Below are 27,358 nucleotides of genomic sequence, written 5' to 3' on the forward strand. Positions count from 1 at the left end.
AACAGAAACTATATAATTTTACCCTTCAAGAGCACTTGATATCACCAAGTTTTTTTGGTGGGGTTCATTTTGCTCATTGATATAAGCCATTAAGGAGATGTGTTTTGAGTGCAAGTTAGACTACACTCCATCCAAGTAACAATTGCAAAAAGGTCAAAGTACCGTTTTCAACATCAAGCCTTTATTTTTCTGTTGGATTTCCTAAACTTGTTTTTCCTTTGGTTGTTTTAAGTTTGTTGTCATGGTGTTGTCAGATTTAATTAACTTGGCAGTTTAAATAATTCTTTGGTATCCTTTCTTTTATCAAAAACTTCGGGTGAACTTGATTTCTGTGAAAGAGTAGCTGTTCCTGGTCCACTAATAGCAAAATCATAATAGGTGGCCTAGAAAAGTTTAAAAAAAGGGTAAGAAATTTGTTAAGTAAATATGATGAAACAGTCCATACAAGTTCCTTGATGCCATGACTAAAGAGGAAAATTTCTACAGTTTGACAAAAGGGCCCCAACATTTTAAATTTAAAAAGAAAATCCAGATAATTGCCCCCTGAGTGCTATAACAACACCCCAATACTTTTAAGGGGTTTACACTTTTAGTTTTTGTCATGCCTCTGATTGGAAAATCAGAGAACACAAGGCTGTATAGTGATTACAACGATGTATATTTATAGTATAGAGCTTTATATTTCAGAAGCTAGACAACCTGGAAGCTTCATACCTTATAGGAACTTTTTTTCTGTCAGTTACATGTTCATTGTACTTAACCTCATTTGTATGGTTCAGTGGCTGCTTGAAAAAAAGTTTTAAGTTTTTTGTCACCTGAAATACTCACTCATTATGAGTAAAAGGAAAACATAATTTTTGTATATGGATCTGTGTAAGGTCTCAATGTCTGTAAAAAGTACAACAAAAAAATACGGACCTCCCAAGAAAAATTCAGAACGAACGAAAGGTCCCTTATTAAACAGCTATTACTGGTGATCAAACATACTAATGAAATCGAAAACTGTCGTATTTCTGACAGGCTTCACCTGACCTTGACCTCATTTCATTGATATAAAAAAGAAGATGTGTTATGATTGCCAATGAGACTAACTCTCCACAAAAAACAAAATTCCATGAATTAACAAAAAAAAAAAAACCATTCCTTATAGTCGGCTATAAAAGGCCCTGACATGACTTATATAAAACAATTCAAATGAGAAAACTAAAGGCCTAATTTATGAACAAAAAAACAAGTATGTAACACATCAACCAATGACAACCACTGAATTACAGGCTCCTGACTTGGGACAGACACATACATAAACGATGTGGCAGGGTTCAACTTGTCAGTCTGTCTTGTACTTTAAAAAGGTCAATAAAATTTGGTGAAAGTCTAATTACTGTAAATTCAGAAATTAATGCGAGGTTTTTATTATTGCGAAAATGCGACTGAGTTGTAAACGCAATAATTTAAACTCGCATTTTGAAATATTTTATCTGAATTTAACAGGATTTTTCTCAAAATCGTAAAAATTAAAATCGCATTTAAGCCTAAAATGACATAATCCCAATAATAAATGCACGCAATAATTTCTGAATTTACAGTAACAGGTTTCATCTGACAGTGATTTTAATTCCATGGTTCATTGAAAAATGTTTAGATTGTGCGGTTTGGTATATTCTGTAAATACATATAATAGGGTCACTATATTTGGTGTATGGATGGCAGAAAGGTGTAACTGTCTATCTTGCTAATGCTGGTTTCATTTCACCATTACATCATTTGTTTAGCAAGTGGTAAGTACTATAAGCAATAGGTCAGCAATATTTGCCGTTGGTGATGATTACAGATGTACATGTCTGTCTTGCAGGGTTCATTTGACCTATGACCTTACATTATGACCAAAAAAAAAAACAATAAGCAAGACATTAAACATGTGCACTCTTCCCTGGAATACTCATATAAAACCATTATCAAAAATTGTTGAAAATAAAAACACAAACATGTACATTGTATATATTAATGTTAGTAATAAAGTTATGTTCAATAGTAATGAAAAAAAAATGATAAAATATAAAAAGTTTTTTTTTTTTTTTTTTTTTTTTTTTTGTATGGGTTAAATCAAGAAATGTGGTATTTGTATTTGATACAATCTGGTATTGTAAACAAAGTTCAATTTATATCATTACACATATCCGATATCATATAGTAATCTCAATAAAACTTCTAAAGTCGCTCCAGTCCACATATTTACTCTGTGTTTTAGTAAATGCCAAAATTATAGTAAAACGTATCCGAGAGAGAGATCGGACAAGCGCTTATAAATAAAAAGGTCAAGGTAGTTAAAAGGGGCGGACAATGCATTGATGCTGAACTGTGTTTCATTTTACAAAACAGATTTATTATACATTCAAATCAAGTGGACTATTTCATATGCTTCAAGCAAATTAAAGAAACAGTAGGTCCGTGAATCTGAAGGCTGCTAAAGAGTCGACAAGTAAGTTATCTTAGTAAATATCTTTAACGGCAAATTGAAATTACGCGTTTGAACCATTATCTCCAAGATCGACCGACTGGGATGTATAGGTTTTCATTGCATTGAAACTAGATCCATCATTGTCCATAGTGCATGATTGAGGTGTAAAAACTTAAGCTGCCAAAATATAAAAAAAAAATTATTTAATTATTAAGCATTGTATTTTGTAAAGTTGAATCTTTTTTTAATAAAAATTTAACATGAGTTACAATGTATATATATCTATCATGTCTATGATCATCTATTTATCTATTCCAAAGTTTGATCAATAATATTTTTCTTGGATTTTCTATATTTCTTTGATATTACAGTTTTTATTTTTTTTTAAACATGCATGCATATGACATTATTGACAGAATAGTACACAGTTTTATATAGGGGACAGCTGAGGACCACCTCTGGGTTCTGGATTTTCACACTGTTTTGAACAGTCATTGGTCATGTTGGTGGCCTTCAACTGTTATCTTCTCTATGTCAGTGGCGGATCCAGAAATTGATTTTCATAAGGGGGGCCCACTGGCTGCCTAAGAGGGGACCTGCTCTAGTCAGGCTTCAGTGATTCCCTATATAAGCAAACAACCCCCCCCCCCAAAAAAAAAAAAAAATCCGCTTCTGTTTGGTCAGGTTTTTGTCTCTCTGACATATACCCCATTTCCATTCTCAATTTTAATTTTATACATGACATACATGTATTTACACTTACATGCATGCACACTTTTATGTCATCATGCCCATTATTCATGTTACTTAAAACCTCAAAAGATCTTACAAAATACTGCACATTTCAAAGTAAAAATTTGACGTTCCAATTCAAAAGCTATTGTGGCATGATATCAAATTGAAAAATGTCTAATATGCCTGCAGAACATATATCAGGAATAAAGTTCTCAATATTCTGTATATTTTTATGATATCAGGAAATTGTTTGAAAGATATGTTTATTGGGGTATATATAATAGATTAAACAAGAATGTGTCCATAGTACACGGATGCCCCACTTGCACTATCATTTTACCTGTTCAGTAGACCCTGAAATTGGGGTCAATACTTTAGTTTGGCATTAAAATTAGAAAGATCATATCATAGTTAACATGTGTACTAAGTTTCAAGTTGATTGGACTTCAACTTCATCAAAAACTACCTTGACCAAAAACTTTAACCTGAGCTTCACACTTTCTTTTTCTTTGTTCAGTGGACCATGAAATTGGGGTCAATACTTTAATTTGACATTAAAATTAGAAAGATCATATCATAGGGAACATGTGTACTAAGTTTCAAATTGATTGGACTTCAACTTCATCAAAAACTACCTTGACCAAAAACTTTAACCTGAAGCGGGACTAACGAACGGACGAACGGAGGCACAGACCAGAAAACATAATGCCCCTCTACTATCGTAGGTGGGGCATAAAAATAACATATTGTCATTAAAAGTTTCATAGTTTTTTTTATTTTTGTTGTATGAATGAATGGGAATGATATATCACATGCAGTACAATTCATTGATAAATTGAACCGGATGCACATGTACAAAGTAATGTTGCTGCATTGATATTGAGGACATCATCATGGCATTGCATAATATTTTCAAGTACACTATCCTGGATAAAAAAAATACTGCTAAATCACAGGGAAAATGTTATGTACAAATTTTCAAAAACTGTTGCATTTTAATTTTAATATAAATTTATGAAATAATACATTTCATGATTTGTAAGCTTTTATTTCCTCACTTTAAAAAATAGACACTTGAAGCAATCGTATATATATAATGTATAATTATTTGTATGAAAGTATCTTATTTAAATCCTCTTGTTATAATGATCTTTATAAGATGTTCAAAGTCAAAAACGTGACAAAACCTGAAAGTCAAACACTTGACCAATAACCTGAAAGTAGAACATAAACTTTAATATCGTCACATTTGTAATACAAATTTTAATCAATTTCAGCTTTTATTATAAGATATTATGAATAATTAAAAGATACTATTTAGATTTACAGGGGTACAAAAATATGAGCTTCACCCATCTGATAATTCTGTATTGATGGGTAATTAAAACCTTTTTTGTGAAAGAGAGGATTAACAATTTGGTGGCATGTGTTTTACAAATTATATTCATCCACATTTGGTCAAAACCCTGACCTAATATTTTACTGTTTGGCAGTTAGTGTTGCTCTGTATTTACAATGTACTATCAACAATTGAATAAAAAAATGAAACAAAAATATTAGATTTATTTTCTAAATGTATGTCTAATGTCACACATTGCTTTCACCATATGATATTATAATCAATGACATGGCCAGATAATGATAATTTGTTTCAATTGATAAATTATTTAAACTTCAAAAATTAAGAAGTATTTCAATAAAATTTTGATAAGTAAACCTGCTATTTATTGTCAGTTAATTCATTTAGACAATCTTAGGAGAATTCAACAGGAAATGGGTTTAAAATATACTTTTGATTGATTGTACATTTATATTTATGTACCTGTACATTGTAAAGGAAGTTTCATAACAAGAATTTCATTATAGCAAGCTTAAGGTATTAGTAAAGATTCGCAGAAAATAATTGTATTAGTAAAGTTGTATTTCAACTGAGTATTAGAGGGATGCAGGGAGATTTGTAACAGTTCGATGCGCTCTATTATAAAAGGCCACATGATATTTAGTTATTTGTATTAAGGGGTAATGTCTTGTATATATATATATCTAATGTCTGTAAAGTAATGACGTATTCCCAACTTCTCCTTTATTTTATGTGTTTGCTTTTCATGTTTTGTCAAGCAAACCATTGTTTATTTATTGTTATTGTGGGGTTTGAGAGAGGATTACTGTACCTGTATTATGTTATAATATAGCATAAACATGATCCAGTTTAATGCTCCAGATGTGCATTTTGGACTTAGCATCACTGAAGATACATTTATTATCTTAATAAATGTATCTTCAGTGATGCTAAGTCCAAACTTTACCTTTAGATATTTATAGAAAGTGTTAACATATTCAGATACAAATCTTTTCTGATAAATGAATATACAAAATGTATACAAAATATAAACAATTAATTGATATTGTTGATAATATTACTTTCAAATGTTAAGGAAATGATTAAATTGAACACAAAAGAACATCAGCATGATCAGGAAGAATAGAAAAAAAGAGTTAAAGAAATTGAAAGACATGTGATTGTGGTGAAATAATTTAAGGAAATAATATTTCAGGTATTTGTACAAACTTTGACTTTATAAAATGAGTATACAAAGTATATGTACATGTATCAATGTTCCCAATAAGATTTTTTCTAAGAAATGTTAACGCTAGTACATAACCTCTGGTTCTAAATGTATATGACCATGTGTATCAAACATGTTCACATATGTGGTGCATGTCTACAGGATTTCAATTTCACACAAGGATCACGAAAAATTATATGCATCAACATTCATTAAATAACATTTAGTGTGAACATTAGATTAGATTTTGAGATAAATTGAATGTGTTATTTACGAGGTGTTCAAGTTATATCATTCAAATTATAAGGTCATTGACTTGCAATTACTTATGCATATGATTCAACAGTTGTCATTCCATCAGAGGTAAATATTAGTTGTTGATAGCTATAGATCCATTGATGTTTGCTATCAATTTCTCAAATTTTTCTGTGGTAAGTGTCTAAATATTTCTTAATAAATGAAAGATTTTATAAATTTTGTAAATTTTTCTAATATTTTACTTTGAAAATTTTAAATATTAGTGATAGAGCTTAACATTAGGAATTTTGATATTTTTATTATGTTTATTTTTGTTGTTGTGTTGCTGTCTGATACTTATTGTACTCTATTGTTCAGATGACTTTCTCATTTCCATTGGTATCTGTATAAAGGTACTACATTGTAACTTTCATTGTGTTTTTTTTTTACAATTTTTAGATAGAAAAAAAATCTTAACTTAAGGATCGTTCCACTGAACACTTATACACAATGCTAAGAACTAAAAAAACACACATCTAGTTCTTATTTTGGTGGCTTCACTGTTATCTTTCTAGAGTTATGCCCCATTACAAATGGAAAAATTGCCGAATTTCTGTAACCATTCTCTAACTAAGTTTGCCTTTACCACAAAAATCAGGTCAGGTACAAATTTGGGTAGCATCACTTTAACTGTTCTTGAGTTATGTCTCACTATAAAATTATATGCAAGCTGGGCAACATCTGTGTCCCTAATTCATTTTGAGTTTGTTCTTTCAACTGTTGTTCTTTGTGAACTTTGCATTGTTCTTGAAATTGGAAAAGTACATGTCAATGTTTTTGCAAGACCATGTGTTACACAGTGTCAGGAAAAGTACAGACTGAAAGTCAAAGATCTTTGAATGTTTCATGCTCATGATAATGCATCTGACAGTTGCTTCCCCTTTGAGAGAGATGCTCCCAACATGATATGGATGTACATGTCAGTCCACTAAATAGAATGTAAATGTTTATTGATTTTAATAATTTGAATTGTCAGACATTTGATAAATTATAATTCAACATAGGGGAGTTTATAGAATGTAATACCTGTATCTGATAGGTAATTAATGTTAAAGGGAAGTACTAAGACAGAGAACTTTACAGAAAACTTCTTCAGCAATACATGTATGTAAAAAAATTGAGAATGGAAATGGGGAATGTGTTAAAGAGACAACAACCTAATCAAATAGCAGACAACTGTCAAAGGCCACCAATGGGTCTTGTGCGCTTTTATGACATCTTTTACTTCATGTACCAATTACTTGCAGATAACCTTCTATTTCCCAGCAATCTTTGAAATGAATGTTTTCTGATAGTAACATTAAGACACTATAAAAGTATAATTCACTTATATGAGGTAGGTTTTACCTGTGTAAGTATAACTTCTTTTTAGTGCATGTACTGTAATTTAGAAAACTAAATTTATCAAAACATTTGATAAAAAAATAAATTGCAAAGGGTTTCAAAATTTGATTTTGAAACCTCTTTTGTTTAAAAACGGTGCTGTATTGTCATAGCAACACAATAGCTGTTTTCATTCAATTAATCATTGAAATTGCATTGCATATATGGTAAAATGTGACAATAGAATGTTGACGATTTAATTTGGATTCTCAAATTTGGATTCACATATTGATAATTAAAACTATTGTCCTTCTGATGGGTTTAAACAGGATTTAAAAAAAAATGTTTTTTTGTTTCTTCTCTGTCTCTTTCCAAATGTTTTAATCCTGAAATAAAGTAATGAAAAATATTTCTTAATAAATTTTGCTGTATAAACATTAAATTATGAAATATTTCAAAATGTGAGATAGTGTATAAAGACCTCTTGTTTACATGATTGGTATATGAGAGACATCTGTTACACCTGTGTTACAGTTTGACTGATGAGGCGTGAAAAGTCACAAACATAAATGTCAAACCATGAATCATCCAAGGATACTCAGTGGCCTTCACATTGAAGTTGGATTGGTTTTTATTGGTATCTGATTTGGGCAATAAGGAGAAGAAAATCATCAGAAAAATGTAATAAAACACTACGTCTGTATGTCCCATGTAACTTTTGTTTTCTTCAACCAAATGTAAAGAGACTTGTACACAATGCTTATTACCACATAATACAGACCAAGTTTGAAATTGGTAGGGCGTCACTTTTACCATTCTCTAGTTATGCCCTTTCAAAAATAAAAAAAATACTGAATTTCTCATTTCTGCTCTCTAACTTTAGTATGGCTCAACAAAAATGCTATGAGACTTATAACACATTATCACAAAACTTAGATCCAAATACAAATTTGGGTAGAATCACTCTTTCAATTCTTCAGTTATTTTACTTTACATGTTTATAACTTTATATGATACTAGAACACACCCGTGAAATCGTGGGTCCGTGACTGAATTAAAGTATATAACTATGCGCAAGCCTTACTTTAGTATTAGTATTGTCATCTGATAAAATCATGCCGATTATAAGATACACAGTTTTCTCTGCTTTCAAATCTTTCTGTTTGAACCCGTCGAACTGAAACTTATCAATTATTAGTCATGATAAATACTAATTATTTGGAGAACAAAAGGTCCTGGAATGGAGTATTTTTTATCAACAACATTGTCCTATATTAGTTATAAATTAAGGTGAATTATTTGATTCGCTGTTTGACGTCACTCATGCCCGCTAACAAATTAAAAACTATACCTATACGCCTTATTTTTAGTCCAGATTTTTAGTATTCGTATTGTTATCTTAGAAAATCTTACTGATTAAAATACTGCAGTAGGTAACAATTTGACAATTTAGTAGTGTCAACCCTGTGATTATGACCCGTGTATATAGCATATTAATCCTGCATACACTGTTTGGTTGTGCCCCTGTCAGATGCGGAACGTACAGATAAGGTAATAAGTAACAGGTGATTATACTATTGATATCGGTATCGGACTCGACCCGGAACTTTTTGATTATTGGCAATTTTAATTACGTGGAAAACAAAAGGGCCTGGAGTGATGTAATTTTTAATCTACACCTTTGTACTATATAAGTTGTATATAAAGTTGAATGCTTTGATTCGTCGTTTTCACGTGATGACGGCTGACAAATTGGACCTCGTAATTTTAGTATTATAGATGCAAGCGGGGCATCCTCTATATCCTTATGGACTCATTCTCCATTTATTTGAAATGTTATTTTGACTGGTTTATAGATCAAAAACAGTCTGACCTAATTAAAGTACTTGTACAAAAATGATAAAAAAATCTTTAGCAGAGGTACATGTACTTATAATTCTGGTAGGAAAGAAAAAAAGATGTCACAAATGTGAGAATTTATATTAAAAAAAAGAAATGAGGAAAACTTTTTTAACCAAAATAATAAATCTATAGGAGATAAAGCTATGTTTTATATTCAAATGATTTATTATGGTTCAGGATGTCCTTTGATTTAAAAATTGACAAAAAAAAATCAATCAAATTTTTTATCAATGAATCATTGATGTATTGCACTGAACAATGCTGAAAAACTTGAATATTTTTTTTTTTATATATGTAAAAATTTGTTGAAATATCCTTAAAAAACAGCTGAATTTCACAAAAAAATCTAAGAAGAAAAAAATCTCTTTACGACATGAATAGAAGAGTATATATAATTTTGTTTGTCGCTTTGACTTCATTGATATTTGGACTTTTACTCTTTACATGTAAAAGAATAACTTAAAGGTGGAATTTGTCATACTTAAAAATGAAATGACTTTTTAGTTTTCAAATATTATTTTCAATCCGTTTTAAAAGTTGTTTTTCTGATTTATATTTGCTTTCTTTACGTGAAACGGCAGCAGAACCTTTCAACTTTTGATCCACTATATTCATTGCATATATATATATGAAAATGGTAGATATTATCATGACTTAAGAATAAGTTTTTGAATGCTAAAACATGCTTAATTGTTTGGAAAAAAAAATGAAACAAACACAAGTTTTTCAGCTTAGTAACATCCTCCACAGTTTTGATAGATGTGGTTTTAATTTAAAGTGTCGACTGCTTTGGCAAAGTTAGCAAAATGTATTTGATATTTATACTTTATGGGTGTATAAAGAAAACTGTAAAGTAAAAAGTGAGTGACTCATTTAAATCACATTGTTTTGAGTAGGTGTAGGAGGAACTCTTGATAAAGTTATTATTGTGATCAATAGTTATAGGTTTAAGACACCTACAACCACCTGAAATACACCCAGTCTACATCAAGTTTTAAATTTCACTAACTTTTCTTGTGAAAATAATTTCATGAGCTAATAGGTAAATAGCCAGTAGAGTATATTTGAATCAGATGAAAGTCTTGAATTCTCAGGAAAACTAGTTTTAGAAATATAGCTTTTCTGAAAACTATTTTCAGTCATTCCAAATTAAAGCATGTTTGCTAAAAAAAACAAAGACTAAACTTTTCAATAAAAGAATATAGATCTATTACAAGACTACAAGTTGCCATGACTGACAGAAAAAACACATACCAGTAAAAGTATAAGACTGAAACAATTAAGTTTGAATAGTATTTACTGATTTGTGCAATTTTGCTATATTTTGCTATATTTACGAATGGACAATATGTTTACCAATACATATATATTTTATAATGACACTTTAATAAATAAATTTATCCATATATAATTTCAAGGGTCTGTTAATGTGTATCACATAATAAGGACATTTGTATTTAAAACACTTGATATTTCAAGTTGTATTGAACATTATTATCATACTTGACTTTTTATATTAATGTATGCAATGTATATGTTTGCATTTTGTTTGATTTTTCATGATGGGGGGCCTCAGGGAAGATTAGTTTTATAGCTAACTGTGTTACCCTCATAAAATAAAGTATTGTTGTTGTTGATACATCTCTAATTTTATAATTTACACATGCCAGGAAAGTTACTTGCATTTGTTTCACTCTAAGATAAACTTTAAAGAATCAATGTTGATAGACAGTAATGTCAATTGTCAGTCATATGATAAAATTCAATGAGTGTATGTAAATCTTATAAGTTATGAATGAGAGCTCTAGAGTGTCTGGAGATCTAATTACATCTATATCAAGTCTATGTAAGTAAATCAGTGTGAATGTATAATGAGCTAGGCTATTAATGTATTTAATTTCAAAACTGAGACAGTATGTTGAATACTTTCTGATATTTAAAAATTTGAGTACAATGTCATATACTGAACCAATTTTTAGACTTAAAAATAATAAAAGTAAACTTGTATTCTTTGTCTAAATTAAAAATGGACTTAGGTAGAATTAGTTTATGTTTACATGGGACCTATCATCTATGGTGAAAAGGTACACATCATTTGTAAATCCAAAACTTAAAAGAAATGTTTAGTACCTAGATGACTTGATATAGGACTCATAAACTACATGTACATAGTTTATATTACATGCATAAGACTAAAATTATATACTAAAGTTATTGAATTAATTATTAAAATATTGATCAGAACACTTTTTTGCCATGCATAGTTGTGAAGTATTTTCTTATGATTCTTTTTTGCAAAATACATGCATAGAAAAGATTAAGATACTAATATTGATTCTGGTATTCAGGAGATGTTTTGGAAATATCACTGAGATGGTGACAACCATTGAAAGGTTATTTTACTCCTCAAATACAAAAACTTGCAGAGTTCCTGAAAAGTGGCAGTCCTCAGGATTTTACCACCAAAATTTTGAATAGGACTGTCACACTTTTAGTACTTTTCAATAGAATGAATAGTGAGGACCAACAGTTTTTCTTCAAGGACCACCAACGAAAAAAAAAGATTTTGGGATTTTCTTTTAGGAGCCAGACCAATAAATTAAAACATCTCTATTTTACACATATGTTCTTTAATTATTGTAAATATGTGTTCTAATTTTTATTTTTTGACAACAGTAGACCTATGATTTATCATGTCTATTGTGAAAAAGTACACATCATTTGTGTATCCAAGACTTTAAACAAATGATTATTTTTGTTGAGCCTTCGACTTTAGTCGAAAAAGTGAGACTAAGCGATCCTACATTCTGGCGTCGTGGGCGGCGTCAACAAATATTCACTCTGTGGTTAAAGTTTTTGAAATTTTAATAACTTTCTCAAACTATACTGGATTCTTACCAAACTTGGACAGAAGCTTGTTTATGATCATAAGATAGTATCCAGAAGTAAATTTTGTAAAAATAAAATTCTATTTTTTCCGTATTTTACTATAAATGGACTTAATTTTTTCTGCGGGGAAACAAAACATTCACTCTGTGGTTAAAGTTTTTATAATTTTAATAACTTTCTCAAACTATCCTGGGTTTGTACCAAACTTGGACATAAGCTTGTTTATGATCATAAGATAATATCCAGAAGTAAATTTTGTAAAAATAAAATTCCATTTTTTCCATATTTTACTTATAAATGGACTTAGTTTTTTCTGCAGGGAAACATTACATTCACTATGTGGTTAAAGTTTTTAGAATTTTAATAACTTTCTTAAACTATCCTGGGTTTGTACCAAACTTGGACAGAAGCTTGTTTATGATCATAAGATAGTATCCAGAAGTATATTTGTAAATCCATTTTTTCCATATTTTACTTTTAAATAGACTTAGTTTTTCTGCGTAGAACTATTACATTCACTCTGTGCTTAAAGTTTTTAAAATTTTAATAACTTTCTTAAACTATCCTGGGTTTGTACCAAACTTGGACAGAAGCTTATTTATTATCATAAGATTGTATCCAGAAGTAAAGTTTGTAAAAAGATTACTCTGTTTTTTCTGTAATTTACTTTTAAATGGACTTGGATTTTTTTACAATCATAAAATAGTAACAAAGGAATATTTTTATTGATTTTTTTCCTCATTGTTGTTGAGCCTCCGATTTACAGCAAAAATAGGCGAGACACTGGGTTCCGCGGAACCCTTACAATTTTTTTTAATCCAAAACTTTAAAGAAATGTTAAGTACCCAGTCACAATTGATATTTGACATATAAATTTAAGACACTTTTGTAATTGAGGTCATAGTGGTTATTTATTTTAACTTAAAAATGTCAAAGTTTGACTGTCAGAAGAAACAAGATTATTTTTAACATAATGACTGAAAAACCAGGTCATGCAGTGAAATGTAAGTGTTTTAACACAGGAGAATCGTGATCAGTTCCTTTTGATGTGCTAGAAAACAAGTCAGTTGTTTCACTCAACAGCCTCAACATTCCTCTATATTGTGGTTAACTAGGTAATAATGAGTAACTTGAGGTCAGTTGAGTACACATGAGTAAATAATAATGCAGAGTTCATGACTAAGTTAATTGGACAGTAACAAAATTTCTAATTAAAAAATTTCCATAGAGAGTCAGTGATGGAATAATTAACATAGGTTTCTGTGTTAATTATATCATGGAAGTAATATTTAGATTCAATATTATACTTCCATGATTATATTAACAAAGGTCCTGATCTAGACAGGAAATAAATTTCAAAGTAAGTTTTTTTTTATATAATATATATACATGACTTGTGCTTGTGTACTTCAGAATCATTGCATGAATTAAGTGTCTTGTCTTTTTTTCTGACTTGAAGAATTGGTAAGACTTTTGTAGAGATCTAGGTACATGCATTTGTTCTTGTTTGCCCACAACACAACAATGTTTGCTTACAACAATATTGCTATATTGCCATTTGCTCCATAGTATTGTATTGACTTGGACATCCAATGTGTTTTATTTTTTTCACTTAGTACCAATAGAAGCAGCAGGGGCAGATCAAGCCATTTAAAAAAGGGGGTGGGGTGTTACTAACCTATAGTAAAGGGGGAGTTCCAATTTTATTTTCCCATTCAAATGCATTGATCGTTAAAAAAAAAAGGGGGGTTCCAACCCCTCAAGATTCAAGATTCTTTATTTCTTATAAAACCAAGTAAATGGTACAAAGAAAGATATTTTTACATACAATAACATACAGATTTTGCGCATGACAAGTTTGCACAAAAACGAGCAACAAGAATGAGAGATTGTTGATCAACCTGGAGAACATACTTCTATATTGATAATTCTAATTAATTTACACAAATTTTTCAATACACGAATATTTTTTGAAATAAATAAACTGCCGAATTTCAAAACATTTACTCGGCTTATATAGTAAGGTTTAAGAAAAGCTCTTCTACTTTCTGTTAGAGCTGTACAGTTTAAAATATAGTGAAATTCATCACCTATCTCATGAACAATCCCCCACTTGAATCCGTCATGGAGCAGGATTGTCCTGATTACATGTTTATTTTTATAACTTATCGACAGCCACTTTATTACACTCCTGGCAGGACACAGGATCATTATAACTTTTGACAGGGTTGAATATGTTTGTAAGTATTCAGTCTCAGTACCCTTATTCAGGAGCAGTTGTTTTGATCAACATCTCATTCCAACTCTGGTCAATAGTTGTCAGAACGGTAATCATAACACATTCCACTGAGTTTGTTTAAATGAACTGTTAAAATCAATTAAAATATACTCATTATAATTTAATTTTATGTTAGAAAACAACAAAAGATATCGTTTTGTGTACCAAATGGCTAGAGTAAAGTCTACTTCATTGAAAGATTATGACCACTAACATGTATTAAATCAACAGCTCCATGTAGAAGTATATATATGTGGTCTTATCTGTCCTTAAATGACCACTGGTATTTAATCAAATATTTTCTTTTTTGTAGGTCAGTTGATAATCCTTGATTTAAATGGTAGAAGGTTATCTGGATGTGAAACAAGGTCAATTTTTAAAGAGACTTGCCATAATATTAACACTTTGATGGAGGCTAATTACAAGGGAGACGCGACAGGTATCGTTAATTTCAGCAGGAGATACCAGTAAGAATCTACCTGATGAGTAAAAATTTGAATAATGAATAAGGTATCATATGGATTATAATATACCTGTGAATGAATAGGTTTTTAACATGGAAAACTTGCCGATAATAAACACTTTTCAACGGATATAGTTCCTGTGCATATCACTTCGATTTCGCTTTCAAATACTTAAGTTGTCTGTTTCCATAATGAAAAGAATATAAACAAGAATTGATTTAGTTATTTGAAAAAAAAATATAAGTCAATACCTTGCAGTAAATTTATTTAAAAATGGGGGCCGTCAATAGCTGCTGCATCCCCAAAAATCGGGATTATGATCACGACAACAAAAAACTTAAAAAACACAGAAGGAACTTAAGTGCAACTTTTAATATGTCTATGATGGATGAAACTCAGCAAAACATGATCAACATCAATTATGCAGCTGAAGAAGAACTGATGACACTTCCTGGAATAAACCGTGCAACGGCACAGAACATCATTGAGTATAGAAAACAAATTGGAGGATTTAAGAAAGTTGAGGACTTGGCTCTTGTCTCAGGTGTTGGTGCTGCAAAATTGAACACAATAAGGAACGAAGTTTGTGTTTCAGTGAAAAGAATGACAAGCACAACTGAGGGGAATTCTGGGGGGAGTTCATTAAGTGGAAGTAATAAAGATTTGGAAGTTTTTACAAATGATTCGGTGAAAAAGAAAAATGGTAATTCAAAAATGAATATTAATTCTTCCAATGTTTTCCAGTTAATGAAAATTAATGGTGTTGGACAAAGTCTTGCGGAGAATATAGTAACCTATAGGGATAAGAAAGGACCCTTTAAATCTATAGATGACCTTGTGAAAGTGAAGGGCATTGGAAACAGTATATTAAGTGCAATAAGATATCAAGTCTGCTTGGATGATTCTGAGGACCAAACATTCATGAATGGCAATATCACACATAAAGATGATTCTAATTCAAACTCATCATCTATAAACACAACTACATGTACAAACAGACATTTATCTGAGTCCACAGAAAATATGTTGGATATTTTAGAACCTATCATTAAATCTTCTTCTAGACCAAAAGTGGCACCGTTTAATTTTAAACATAAAAACAAAGGTGTTGTGAGGATAGCTAGTTGGAATGTGGAACGATTCGATGAAGAAAAAGCTAATAATCCAGGAGTTAAAGAGGTCATTTGTATGACAATTCTAGAAAATGGGTAAGTTTGTCACATAAATTATATCATGGCCTAGTTGTAAGACAATATTGCATCAACTGAGCCCATGCTACATATCATCATTTTAAAGCAAAAGTTTAGAATTCATCTTAATTTTAGTCATTTCCTTTTTCTTTTTTTGAGATGAAGACTTCAATAATAAACTAATTAACCATAAAATTCCCCCTTCTCTCTGTTGAACCGTAGTAATGGTGGCCAAAGATGACAAGCTTTGGTACTGGCTTACAAAAAACTTTACTTGGACTCATGCTCCACGGAACACCAACAAGAGAGGTGTATAGTTTATAATTACTCAATATCTATGTGCATATACTGTACAATGTATATCATATCAGAAACTTTTCCAACTAAGCAGTTTTAAAACGTGACAAATTCTCTCACAACCAAATGTGATTGAAATACCATGTGATAATTGAAACATTGGTAAATTACTTGGTATTTACATCTAGTTGCCCTTTAGCTTTATCTTTTTTTTGGCATTACATGTTAACAAACAAATTACATCCAGCTGTGAACTTATTTAAATATCTATCTGTAGATCATGTAGATTTTGGAAACTTGTTTTCAAAGTGATCTTTTATATTATGCTACATAGGTAGCAGATTGGGCATTATGTTTTAATGTTGTCCCTCTGTATGTATGTCCATACATACGTACGTACATACATACTTACATACATAAGTACATCAAAAGTTAGTTTCCGTTCTCTAACTTCAGTTTGTCTTAACCAAATGTTATGAAACATATACATATGACCATAAAAATGCTCTTACCACAAAACACAGATCAGGTTTGAATTTTGGTGACATCACTTTAATCATATTTATATTGTATTGTTTTTTCATACTTTATAACATACTTTTTACTCTTTTTTTTTTTTATCATTGCTTAATCAAAAAGTTTTATTTAAAATACATTCATGTGGAAACAGTTTATATATATGAAAATGTGAAGAAGTAGCATGGTTGCCAATTAATGCACAACTCTCCACCAGAGACCAAATGTTACAAATAATGCTTTTTAGATCATGAGATAGAGTAAACACAATTTAATATCTAGACATTTGGTCTGATGGGCTAACTTGCTTAACACTAGTGCTTTCAAACTTCATCCTTTAATAAATATTGTAAATATTTATAATCAAATTAATTGTCATTTAGCTATGCATATTCAAGTGCTAATGTGCATCTATTTCAGATAATATGTTATTTTAAACATTTATCCTATGAATTACAAATGTAGTCAATGAAAATGAAAAAGAATTCAATTTCATTTGTTTGTTTGTTTTTAAGTAATAGCTAAAAAGCTGTATAAATCAATCCAGTCAATAAATTTGATCCTTGATATTTTGACTTTAAACTTCAATAATTTGATACTTTTTAATAGCCTTTGACATTTAGGTATTTTTAATACTTCTATATATGATGCTTATTGTTAAGTGAAATAAAAGAACAATGATGGAAATCTTATACATGTACATGTATTTGTATGAATTATTTTAAATAAGATTATACATATACATGGCTACACTGTCTGGTGACTATCATATGCACTTGTCAATTTATATCAATACATGTAGATGACTAAAAAAAAAGAATCCCATGAAACAAAGAGTTAAAAGATGTGTTAGAACTCAGGACTTCTTTTAAATTGAGTTTTACTGAGCATATTGCTATGTGTTTCTTTATTCTTCATTGGCTAGAGCTAGTATCTCTAAATGCACATATAATATACATATGTAAAGAGCTGCTGAACCAAGGCCTTTGTGGTGAAGTGAAGGTAGAGTCAGTAAAGTGGATTCCTGACTTGCAGTTCACTTTTTATTAAAACAAAAAGTGTTGTTGTCAATCCAGCGGTATTTTATATAATATGAATATACATGTATAAATGGCACTGATTTTTGAGCCTATATGTAAAACACTTTAAAAATCATCTGAAGTCATCCTTGCATTCTTAGTTTTCATATTGTTATGTAGTGCTTTTAATTGTATATTTTTATTTGTTTGCTGGGGGTGGATCCAGCATAAAAGAAAAGGGGGTTTCAACCCTGGAACCCTCCCCCTGGATCTGCCACAATTGCTTGTCTTTTTTTTATGAACATGGGAATAGAAGTCTGTTTCATTCTGGGTGTTTGATACATTTATTAATCATTTTTGAATCACTGTACCATATTTATGGCTACATCTAGTCTAGGTGAAAGTTGACAGGTTGTGAAATTATAAATTTATTCAAATGTAAGCTGTAATATTTTATTACATTCAGATAAGGTCAACTGATAAAGAATTGTACATGCAATCATTATATTATCCGTTTTAGATTTGATAAATTTTCTAATATTGTCCTGGTGTTGTGATGATTACAATGATTATATATATATAGTTTGTGAAATTTTCACAGGGGAAATTTCGAAGATGAACAAAAGTCAGGAACGTGTAGATGATACATTTGGATGTACATTGAGAAAATGCTCAATTGATTTTTTTAAAATAATTTGATTTTTTTTTTATTTAACAATGAAAAATTTTTTTTTTAACAAATCTCTCAAACCAATGCAGCCTATGTACTCAACCATCTTTATTTTTATCTAGAAATGATTAAATATGATAAAGGTTAATAAAATAGTTTTGTAAATTTGAATTTGAATAATTTATTACAGTACCAGGCCATGATAGTATATCAGAACCTTGCTATGAATTGTCAAGAAGTAATATCATCATGATGAACCTCAGAAAGGATAATTAGCAAGGAATAATTATATAGACACACAGTTTGATTAACTGCCAAGATTTCTTGTTGTAGACATTTTATGGGTTATGTAAGGACATGATCCTAAATCAGTTATTAACAGATTAGTAAGTCAGTTATTGTAATCAATGGCATATTATAAAATGAGGACTGGAAGAATGGAATGGAATTAATGCTAAAGTAAATGTATTGTAGATATCGTTTGGTAAGGTTTGATATTGAACATGTTTTCTGTAAGTTTACTTATTTTTTTTAATTTCAGATTTGGTTTAATTGCATTTCAAGAGCTTGCTGATGAGAAAGCATTAGAAAAGGTCTGTATCAATTTTTATTGGACAATGAAGTTATATGTAGCACAGCATGGCTCTTGTTTACTGGTACTACCACAACCAATTTAGTCTCTTGATTTGGGGGGGGGGGGGGGGGGGTCGGTCCTTGATCTTGTCAGGATGTATTGTGGGGAGGAGGGGAAACTGTTAACTAAGCATTCACTCACACCACATCTTCCTATATCTATTTAAAATTATTATAGGTGATTATAGGTTTAATAGGATTTTAACAGCATCAACCAGTACAAAAATATTCTATTACAAATACCAAATATGAGGTCTTGAAGGTGTTATCATTCCTAATTTTGTTTATCCCAAGTTATCTTGCAGTAAAAACATAATATTGAGAATGGAAATTGGAGAATGTGTAAGAAACAACAACGTCGTAATCCCAACCAAAGAACAGAAAACATAGGGTCTGAATTAATTAAAAAAAGTTGATGACTGTAGATAACAAAATGAAAGAGTTTATAAAGTAGTGTAAAATGTGAAAATTGGGAATGATACATAGAAAATTGATTTTTTTGGGACTCTGCACTTGTTTATTATAAAGTTCATAACTCTTGTATAAATTTTCCCCTATACAGATATGTGTAGAACTAAACACTCCATCTTTACCATGTACAAAGAAGTGGTCAGGTCGAGGTGGAAAATGGAAGTTTGTAGTATCAGAGGCTACTGGTAGGATGTATCAGGTATATATAACTTATCTGATATAGGTTAGAATGGATACTACATACATGTAAAAAGTACCGTAAATACTGGGAAGACACAAACCGGTAACAACCAACTCATTCATTTTAGGAAACAAAATAATAAAAAAAGGATCATCACTGATTGTTTTAATAAAAAATGACCTTATATTTAGGTACAAAGTATTGACAAAGCTGCTAATATCAATTTTTATTTTGAATATTTCAATCATTAGCCATGTTAGCTATACGCCCTTATAGTGACTGTTAAGAACAACAAAGCTGGGGACCTGTTCAGCTGTGTGGTATTTAATTTATAGTAGTCAGCTGTATTCTGCCAATACTAATGTTGTAAGTTCCCCTCTTGTGGCAACAATCTTTGGCATCCAATGAATAATGTAGTGGATTTCTGTTTGTTGATCTCGGCATGGAAGTATTATATAATACTTCCATGATCGCTGTAAGCAATTAAAACAAAGACAGTTGTACTATTAAAGAATATAGAGGAGTATAGAGTATTTTCACAACATTGGTTGTAGCATTCATAGTTAGTAATTAGGAGTATAATTAGAACTGACAAATTGATTGTTGTAGCAAAGTTACTAGGTATTCATGTTTACCTAACAAAAGTGTGTTATTGTACCACTATATCAGTGTTAATTACTTTGTACTTAGGTGGTAGATGCAATTCACTCATCAGATATTTACTGTAGATAAGATCTTATCCAAGTATTACATATTATATTTCTTCTGATAATCAACCCCCCTTGTGGAATTGGTAATATTCTAGTAGAATAGGGAGATTATTCAAGATACAAAATTATACCTATGAGGGGGTACAAAAGGGGGTCTGTTAACATGTTAACAACACCTTGATTTTGGCATAAACAGTTAACAAAGTGGGTTGAAAACAGTTAACAGTTAAAATTTATCTTTACCCCCCCCCCCCCCCTTTCCCCCTACTATGTATCCAGTAGTATTTGTAGATAGCATGGTGATTATGGAATTTGAAATAAGACTGTTTCCCTAATAATAGCATCATATTTATAACAAATCTGAATATGTACATTCAATTGTAAATTTTATTAAGAAAGCATAATGATAATGAATTTAGCATCACACTTAATGGTATGGGTATCTTGCAATAGAATAAGTAACTTGGACATTTAAGGTGGTACCCAACACTACATGGAAATAACTCTGTGAAGTCAGTTTAACGTTTTAATTACGTTGTGTTGTAAAGGGAATAGCAAGCTTCTCAATGATCAAAATTGGTGTTTGTCAAACTGCTATATAACTAGTGTAATTTTTCTGACAAAACGGTTGGTTCAAAATTTTTGAATTCTTTACATTTTTGTTTAAAAAGGGTAAAAGTGAATACATTGTCAAATTTTTATGAAAATTAAACAAGCCTTATTCATTTAAGTGAAAGTGTTGGGTACCACCTTAACTTCAAAAACTGTCATGATAGCTTTATGTAACATAGTTTTTTATTTTCATAACATTATCAATGATTGAAATTCTTTAAATTAATAATAGTTAAGACTTTTTATGAATTGAAGAGTTTTTCTTTCAATTATGGCAGATTGTTTCTGAGAAGTTTAAATGCACCACTTAAAAAGATTGGAATAATAACTAATATTTATATTTTAGAGTAATGAATATAATGGCTTCCTGTATGATGTTTCACAAGGGATAACATTAAATCATTCGGCATTGCTGGAAAAACCTGATAACTCTCCAAAACCATTCACCAGAGCACCATTTATTGGAACTTTTAAGGTATGATTATTGTTGTATTTTTATAATATATATACATCTGTAAATCTAAGTCAACTCTGATACAGCAACTTAACAACATCTTAAAACAATAAAGGCCATTATGTAAAATCACACAATTTCCCATAGACAGTATAACTTCAAAATTATAAAGTGATTGTGCTTGATGTCAGAAGGTGATTTTGGAGCAGATATAAGGTCATTTGGAGACTAAAGTCAGCTCAATACTAATGCTGAGTTCACACGTATTTCTAATTTGATTTGCATTAATTAATTCGAATTAGTTTAATTCACATTCGAAACGTTTTACGTCCTAACGTCAATTCTAATTCGAATTACAATGCGCGTCAAATTCGCTTTACTATCCAAACGACATAAACTTTTAATTCGTATTGACGAAAGTGTATTTCTAATGTGAATTCGATAATTCGAATTAGCCAATTCAAATCAATTCGAATTAAATAAGAGGAGTGAGTGAACGCGACTAGCAAATTCGATTCACATTCGATTCAAATTCAATTCGAATTAAATGTATGTGTGAACAAGGCATTAAAAGTGTAAATACGTTGATAAATATATAGCCCTTAGCCTCTCCCACAGGTTGTGAAATAGTTTAACCTATCCTGTTGTGGATTCATTCTTAATCATTGAGTAGTATTGTTTGTTGATTTCTTTCTTATATGATTGGATAATATTGAAATATTTCACAGCATCAATGTCACAGTTGGTTTCATCAATGTTTTTCCATCATTTGTTTTGCATTATCTCTGATGATAGAAAATACAATACAAAGTTAATCTGTTATTTTAAAAATTACACATGTATTATAACTCATGTGTTGTAAGTCAGCAGATGCTAGTTTTGATCTATCATTGTAATTCGCCGTTTCAGAGTCTAATGCATCCTGGGTAATATTTTCAAAAGTGTACACCAAAACGTCCTGATTGGTTTAAAATATCATAAACAATGGAAATTTGACCAATGGTGTGACGTTATTTTCATTTTAACGTGCAAACAATGAAATTACCCATGATGCTTTAGATTCTGAAACGGTCAATTGTTGCAAATAATTATTGGGTGGCTCGGCTCTACTAATGTATATGATCTTAGCTGAGTTTTTTTTAGCTATAAAATAATTGTTGATTCTGGCAAATTTAATACTTTACTTTAAGATATTTTTTAAATAACAAAAATAAATTTGACATGAAAGTGTCTAGAATTGAAAATAATAAGTGACTGAAATAAAATTACGTTTTATCAGATGAAGAAGTTTGATTGTATAGTTGTGAGCGTACATATGAAGGCTACAGGATTAGCTAATGAAGACTTGGACAGACTTCAGAAAGAAATAGATCAAGTACCACAACTGATCAAAGCCATTGAACAACAATATCCAGGTAGATATAAAAATAGAGGGAGACGATATGGCAATCAAAATTAATAAGTCAAAGAAACACAAGTCAAATTACAATACCATTGTAAAATATGAAAACAATGAAAAAAACAAAGAACAGTCAAAACTCAAACAAGGGTCTCATCTTATATATAAAGATTCTACCGTTACATCAACTGATATGATATTTATCCTTTGAGAGAGTTAAATTTTCAAATTTAAAACCCCAGTCAAGAAACACAACAAGAAAACTTAGAATTGACAACATAAACCCAACTAAACCATTATATTTCCAAAAAGATATTTATCTATATTTATAGAGACATCAAAATCTTAAAAATAAAAGAATTGTAATTTTCCCATTAACACACATATATGATGATAGTTATAAAAGTAGTCATACATTCGTGATGTACGGTTCTAATCTTCACTAATTTTACAACTTTATACATACATGTACAACATAAAAGTACAAAGCAAATAAGGCCAGGATTTTTTAATTTGTTGGTTTACGGATATGCCGACCCGATTTTGCCGATTTCCAGAATAAAAATAAAATAGACTTTTCAAGCTTTTTTATTCCCGCCGCATTATCCCTGAAAAATAATTAAAATATTATTTTTTTTATGAAATGAAATGCATTAATCACCAACATAATTGATAATACTTTCTGTGGGAAAAAATACAACTTCCAGTTTACCTTCTAAAAATAGACAAATCAATGTTAACTGACCTTGAAATGTCGTTTACGCAAATAATTTTGCGGAACGAAACCTGCGCTTAAAACCAATTACATAACAAGTTCGTTTCGCTTATTTGTCATCAGTCTGTAAGATGCAACATTTCATAGAAATAGACTTGTCCAAATGTGGACAGGTGGAAGTTCAAAGCATCAAGTTAAATTACTGAATATTAACAAATCATTTGCAATTTTCTTGTTTCCTAGATAATAAAAAAATAAATCGTCCATTTGGATAAATAAAAAAACGGGAACAGATTAATCCGATATTCTCGTTTTTACAGTGGACGAGTCTATTACAATTTTGACACGTGTGTTGAAACTTATTTTCGCATGACGTTTTTACAACTGTTTCTTTATCATTTTTCGTGCTTGAAGATCATTATTCACAAAGTTTTCTGGAATTGATTAAAAGAGCTACGGGAATCTGTTATTCTTGTTTGTGAAATGACGATTTAATTTCGTCTTTGTCCGTGCATCCCCCTTTTTTACGGGAAATTATTAGACAATGTTGTGCCATGTTTATGACAGCTCTAGCAATAACATTTCAACTAAAATTTAAGAGATGATGACAAAACAGCATAAGAAACATATTATTAGAAAGTAGAACTATATATTTATTTTGCATAATATCCGAGATTTTTCTGTATCGAAAGTTTTTTTTAAATTTTTTTCCTGCCCGACCGACCTGACTTTTTCATTGAGAAATCCTTAAACCAACAAATTAAAAAAACGTGGCCTAATGGATGACACAAAAGATTTTACTTTTACAAGACTACAAATTGATGTACTGAAGTAATAATATTAGATGATATATATATGCAAATGAAATTTTCAGTTCTGTTAATGATGATGTAATTTTTCAGGGGAAGAAGATATTATTATGTTAGGGGATTTCAACTTAGATCCACAGAAAGAAGGTATGTATTGCAAGCCAGAGTTTCTTAAGGATGTTCGCTAGTCTCTTAAAAAATAACAAGCTTTCTAATAGACTATTATGAATTGATAGTATATAAATAAATAATCTGAAAAAGAAGAAAAAAATGGAGGGTCCGGTCTGTGTGCTTGTTTTGCGAGAAATAAGCCATTGAAAATTTGACAGGAAATAATTTTCTCTAGATTTTTCATATATTTGACATTGACATCTTATTTGTTTCAAAAACAATAAAAAAATTACAAGAATTTTATAAAATTTTGAAATATGTCTTTTTAAACTTTGTTATATAATTATGAAAAGAAAAGTAGGGGTTAGTGGGCAATTTTTTTTAATGACAATACATGGATAAAACCAGAGGATTCCAAAAATCTTGAAAAATATTAAAAAAATGGAGGAGCAAACATCCTTAAATGAAGGTAAAAGGGAAATATGCATAGCTCTAGGAAAACATCAAATCAAACAACAAGTCTCAATTAAAGTAGTTAAGACTTGCATTGGTTAGGTGGTAAAATTAATTCCATACATCTACTTGGTAATCAGAGCATGTCATCAGTTAGTTGTAACTATCAGATCACACAATAACCATAGCAAATACTGAAATATGATTAAGACTGCATTTGTTCCATCTAAGTTGTCAACAAGCCAACCGCAAAATGTATTTTTGTAGAAAAATATTTGATAATCTGTCATTGACAATGCCTAATGCAACACCTACCACTTTAAAATTTGAAATGAAACAAACACACTTGCAGCAGTCTCTGGTGTATTCATTTCTCTCTAAATAAATTTTTGTAATCTATTTGAATAATCTAACAAAAATTTCTGCTCTTGTGGGGTTATATTTGTATACGTTAATTAATCTTTTATGAAATGTCCAATTCTGTAATTCTAAACAGAGCATTTCATGTCCCCTAATTTTAAGCCCTGTTACCTTCTTTCTTTTTTGTTTGTCTAAATAATGTTTTCCAGATCATATTCTTTTTACAAAATTATTGATTTTACAAATTCTGATATAATTAAACTTTTGTAGGGGTGAAATTTAGGTAATGAAATTAGGTAATAAAAATAATATTACTATCAATTAGTTAAAATTCAGGTATACAAACATTCTTTTATTACAAAATTTAGAATTAATTTTAATTTAAAAACACAAAAAATGAAATAAATATTTATTGTTTTTCAGATTTTGATGTGATGCGTAAGAAAGGTTATGAAAATTGTGTACCGGTAGGAGAATATACAAACATCAGCAATAACAACCTTAAAGGGAGTCAGACGTATGACCATATATGGTTAACAAGTAGCACTAAAAAGACATTTTCAGGTATGTCCTTGCTATGGTTGTAAATATTTGGAGTTCATCAATGAGTGTTTGAATCAGAGTTATCTTTGTCTCATGGGTTTTCATGCTAATAAGAATGCATTGTGACGTCACCATATCCATTGAAGAAGCATGCTTAAAACAAATTCATATAACGTACCAAAACATATGATTTGACCATACTATCAACATTTATCATAACATAAGTTTATCATCAAGAATACCTGGCAACTTTCAACACTGAAGTAAGGTAATTGATTAAAATGTTGTTTTATTCAGGATAAAGACTTCTTAAGTTAGAAATTCTTTATGTGTGTTTAATTTACATTCATGAGTTTTCATCTGCCAATCAGTTAAATTAGGAAGTAATTAATGCAAGCTATACTTTATTGTAGTTTTAACATGGGTAGGCATTATATTTGTGATAATTTTTGCCCAAGCGATAGTTATAATAATGTGCCAGAAAAAAATATTGGATTTAGAGCATGTGTATATTCATAAAGCCCAAGAAGCACATCATATCAGGAGTGGAATTTAATGCAATCAAAACCCTCTGATACTGAATTGATGTCTGAATCTTCCAAGGTGCTTTTGAGATGCACAAATATAGTGCACTGAAAACAACAGTGAAACATCCTATCTATGAACATTTCTAGAAATCTATCATTGAAATATTAAAACAAGAGGCTGTCACAACGACAGCAAACAGGATTTATTAGCATTTATTTGTGTCCTGGCAATATCACAAGAACCGTTACTGATGATTGGTGAAAGTGAAAATCGTCAATATCAAATTTGACCTCTATTTTGTCATCAGTATCAACATATTAAAATTTGAAAAGCTTAGATTGAATGGTTCATGAGTAAATGCAACAACGTGAATGGAAACACCATTTTACAATCTTTCAAGAACCATAACTCCTGAACGGTAAAAGTCAAAATCGTCATTAATGAACTTGACCTCTATTTTGTCATCAGTAACAACATATTAAAATTTGAAAAGCTTTGGTTGAACGGTTCATGAGGAAATGCACGACACGACTGGAAACATCATTTTTCAATCTTTCAAGAACCATAACTCCTGAATGGTAAAAGTCAAAATCGTCATTATTGAACTTGACCTCCATTTAGTCATCAGTAACAACATATTACAATTTGGGAAGCTTTGGTAGAACAGTTCATGCGTAAATGCACGGACACAACTGGAAACACCATTTTTCAATCTTTCAAGAACCATAACTCCTGAACGGTAAAAGTCAAAATCGCCATTATTGAACTTGACCT

The 27,358-nt window shown here is 30.2% G+C and overlaps 1 protein-coding gene across 1 annotated transcript in view; it reads left to right on the forward strand.

Moving 5' to 3' along the window:
- The first annotated feature begins 2,294 nt into the window (after positions 1-2,294).
- LOC134722486 (endonuclease/exonuclease/phosphatase family domain-containing protein 1-like) overlaps positions 2,295-27,358 on the forward strand; it is a 51,285-nt gene continuing 26,221 nt past the window's right edge. Inside the window, exons 1-8 of the mRNA XM_063586108.1 lie at positions 2,295-2,479; positions 14,763-16,121; positions 19,147-19,198; positions 19,801-19,908; positions 21,559-21,687; positions 22,946-23,081; positions 24,683-24,736; positions 25,937-26,077. Of these exons, the coding sequence (XP_063442178.1) occupies positions 15,187-16,121; positions 19,147-19,198; positions 19,801-19,908; positions 21,559-21,687; positions 22,946-23,081; positions 24,683-24,736; positions 25,937-26,077 (1,555 nt within the window). The 5' untranslated portion in view covers positions 2,295-2,479; positions 14,763-15,186. The remainder of the gene's footprint in view (positions 2,480-14,762; positions 16,122-19,146; positions 19,199-19,800; positions 19,909-21,558; positions 21,688-22,945; positions 23,082-24,682; positions 24,737-25,936; positions 26,078-27,358) is intronic.

Source organism: Mytilus trossulus, chromosome 6 (genome assembly GCF_036588685.1).
Source record: "Mytilus trossulus isolate FHL-02 chromosome 6, PNRI_Mtr1.1.1.hap1, whole genome shotgun sequence".
Taxonomy (NCBI): Eukaryota; Metazoa; Mollusca; class Bivalvia; order Mytilida; family Mytilidae; genus Mytilus; species Mytilus trossulus.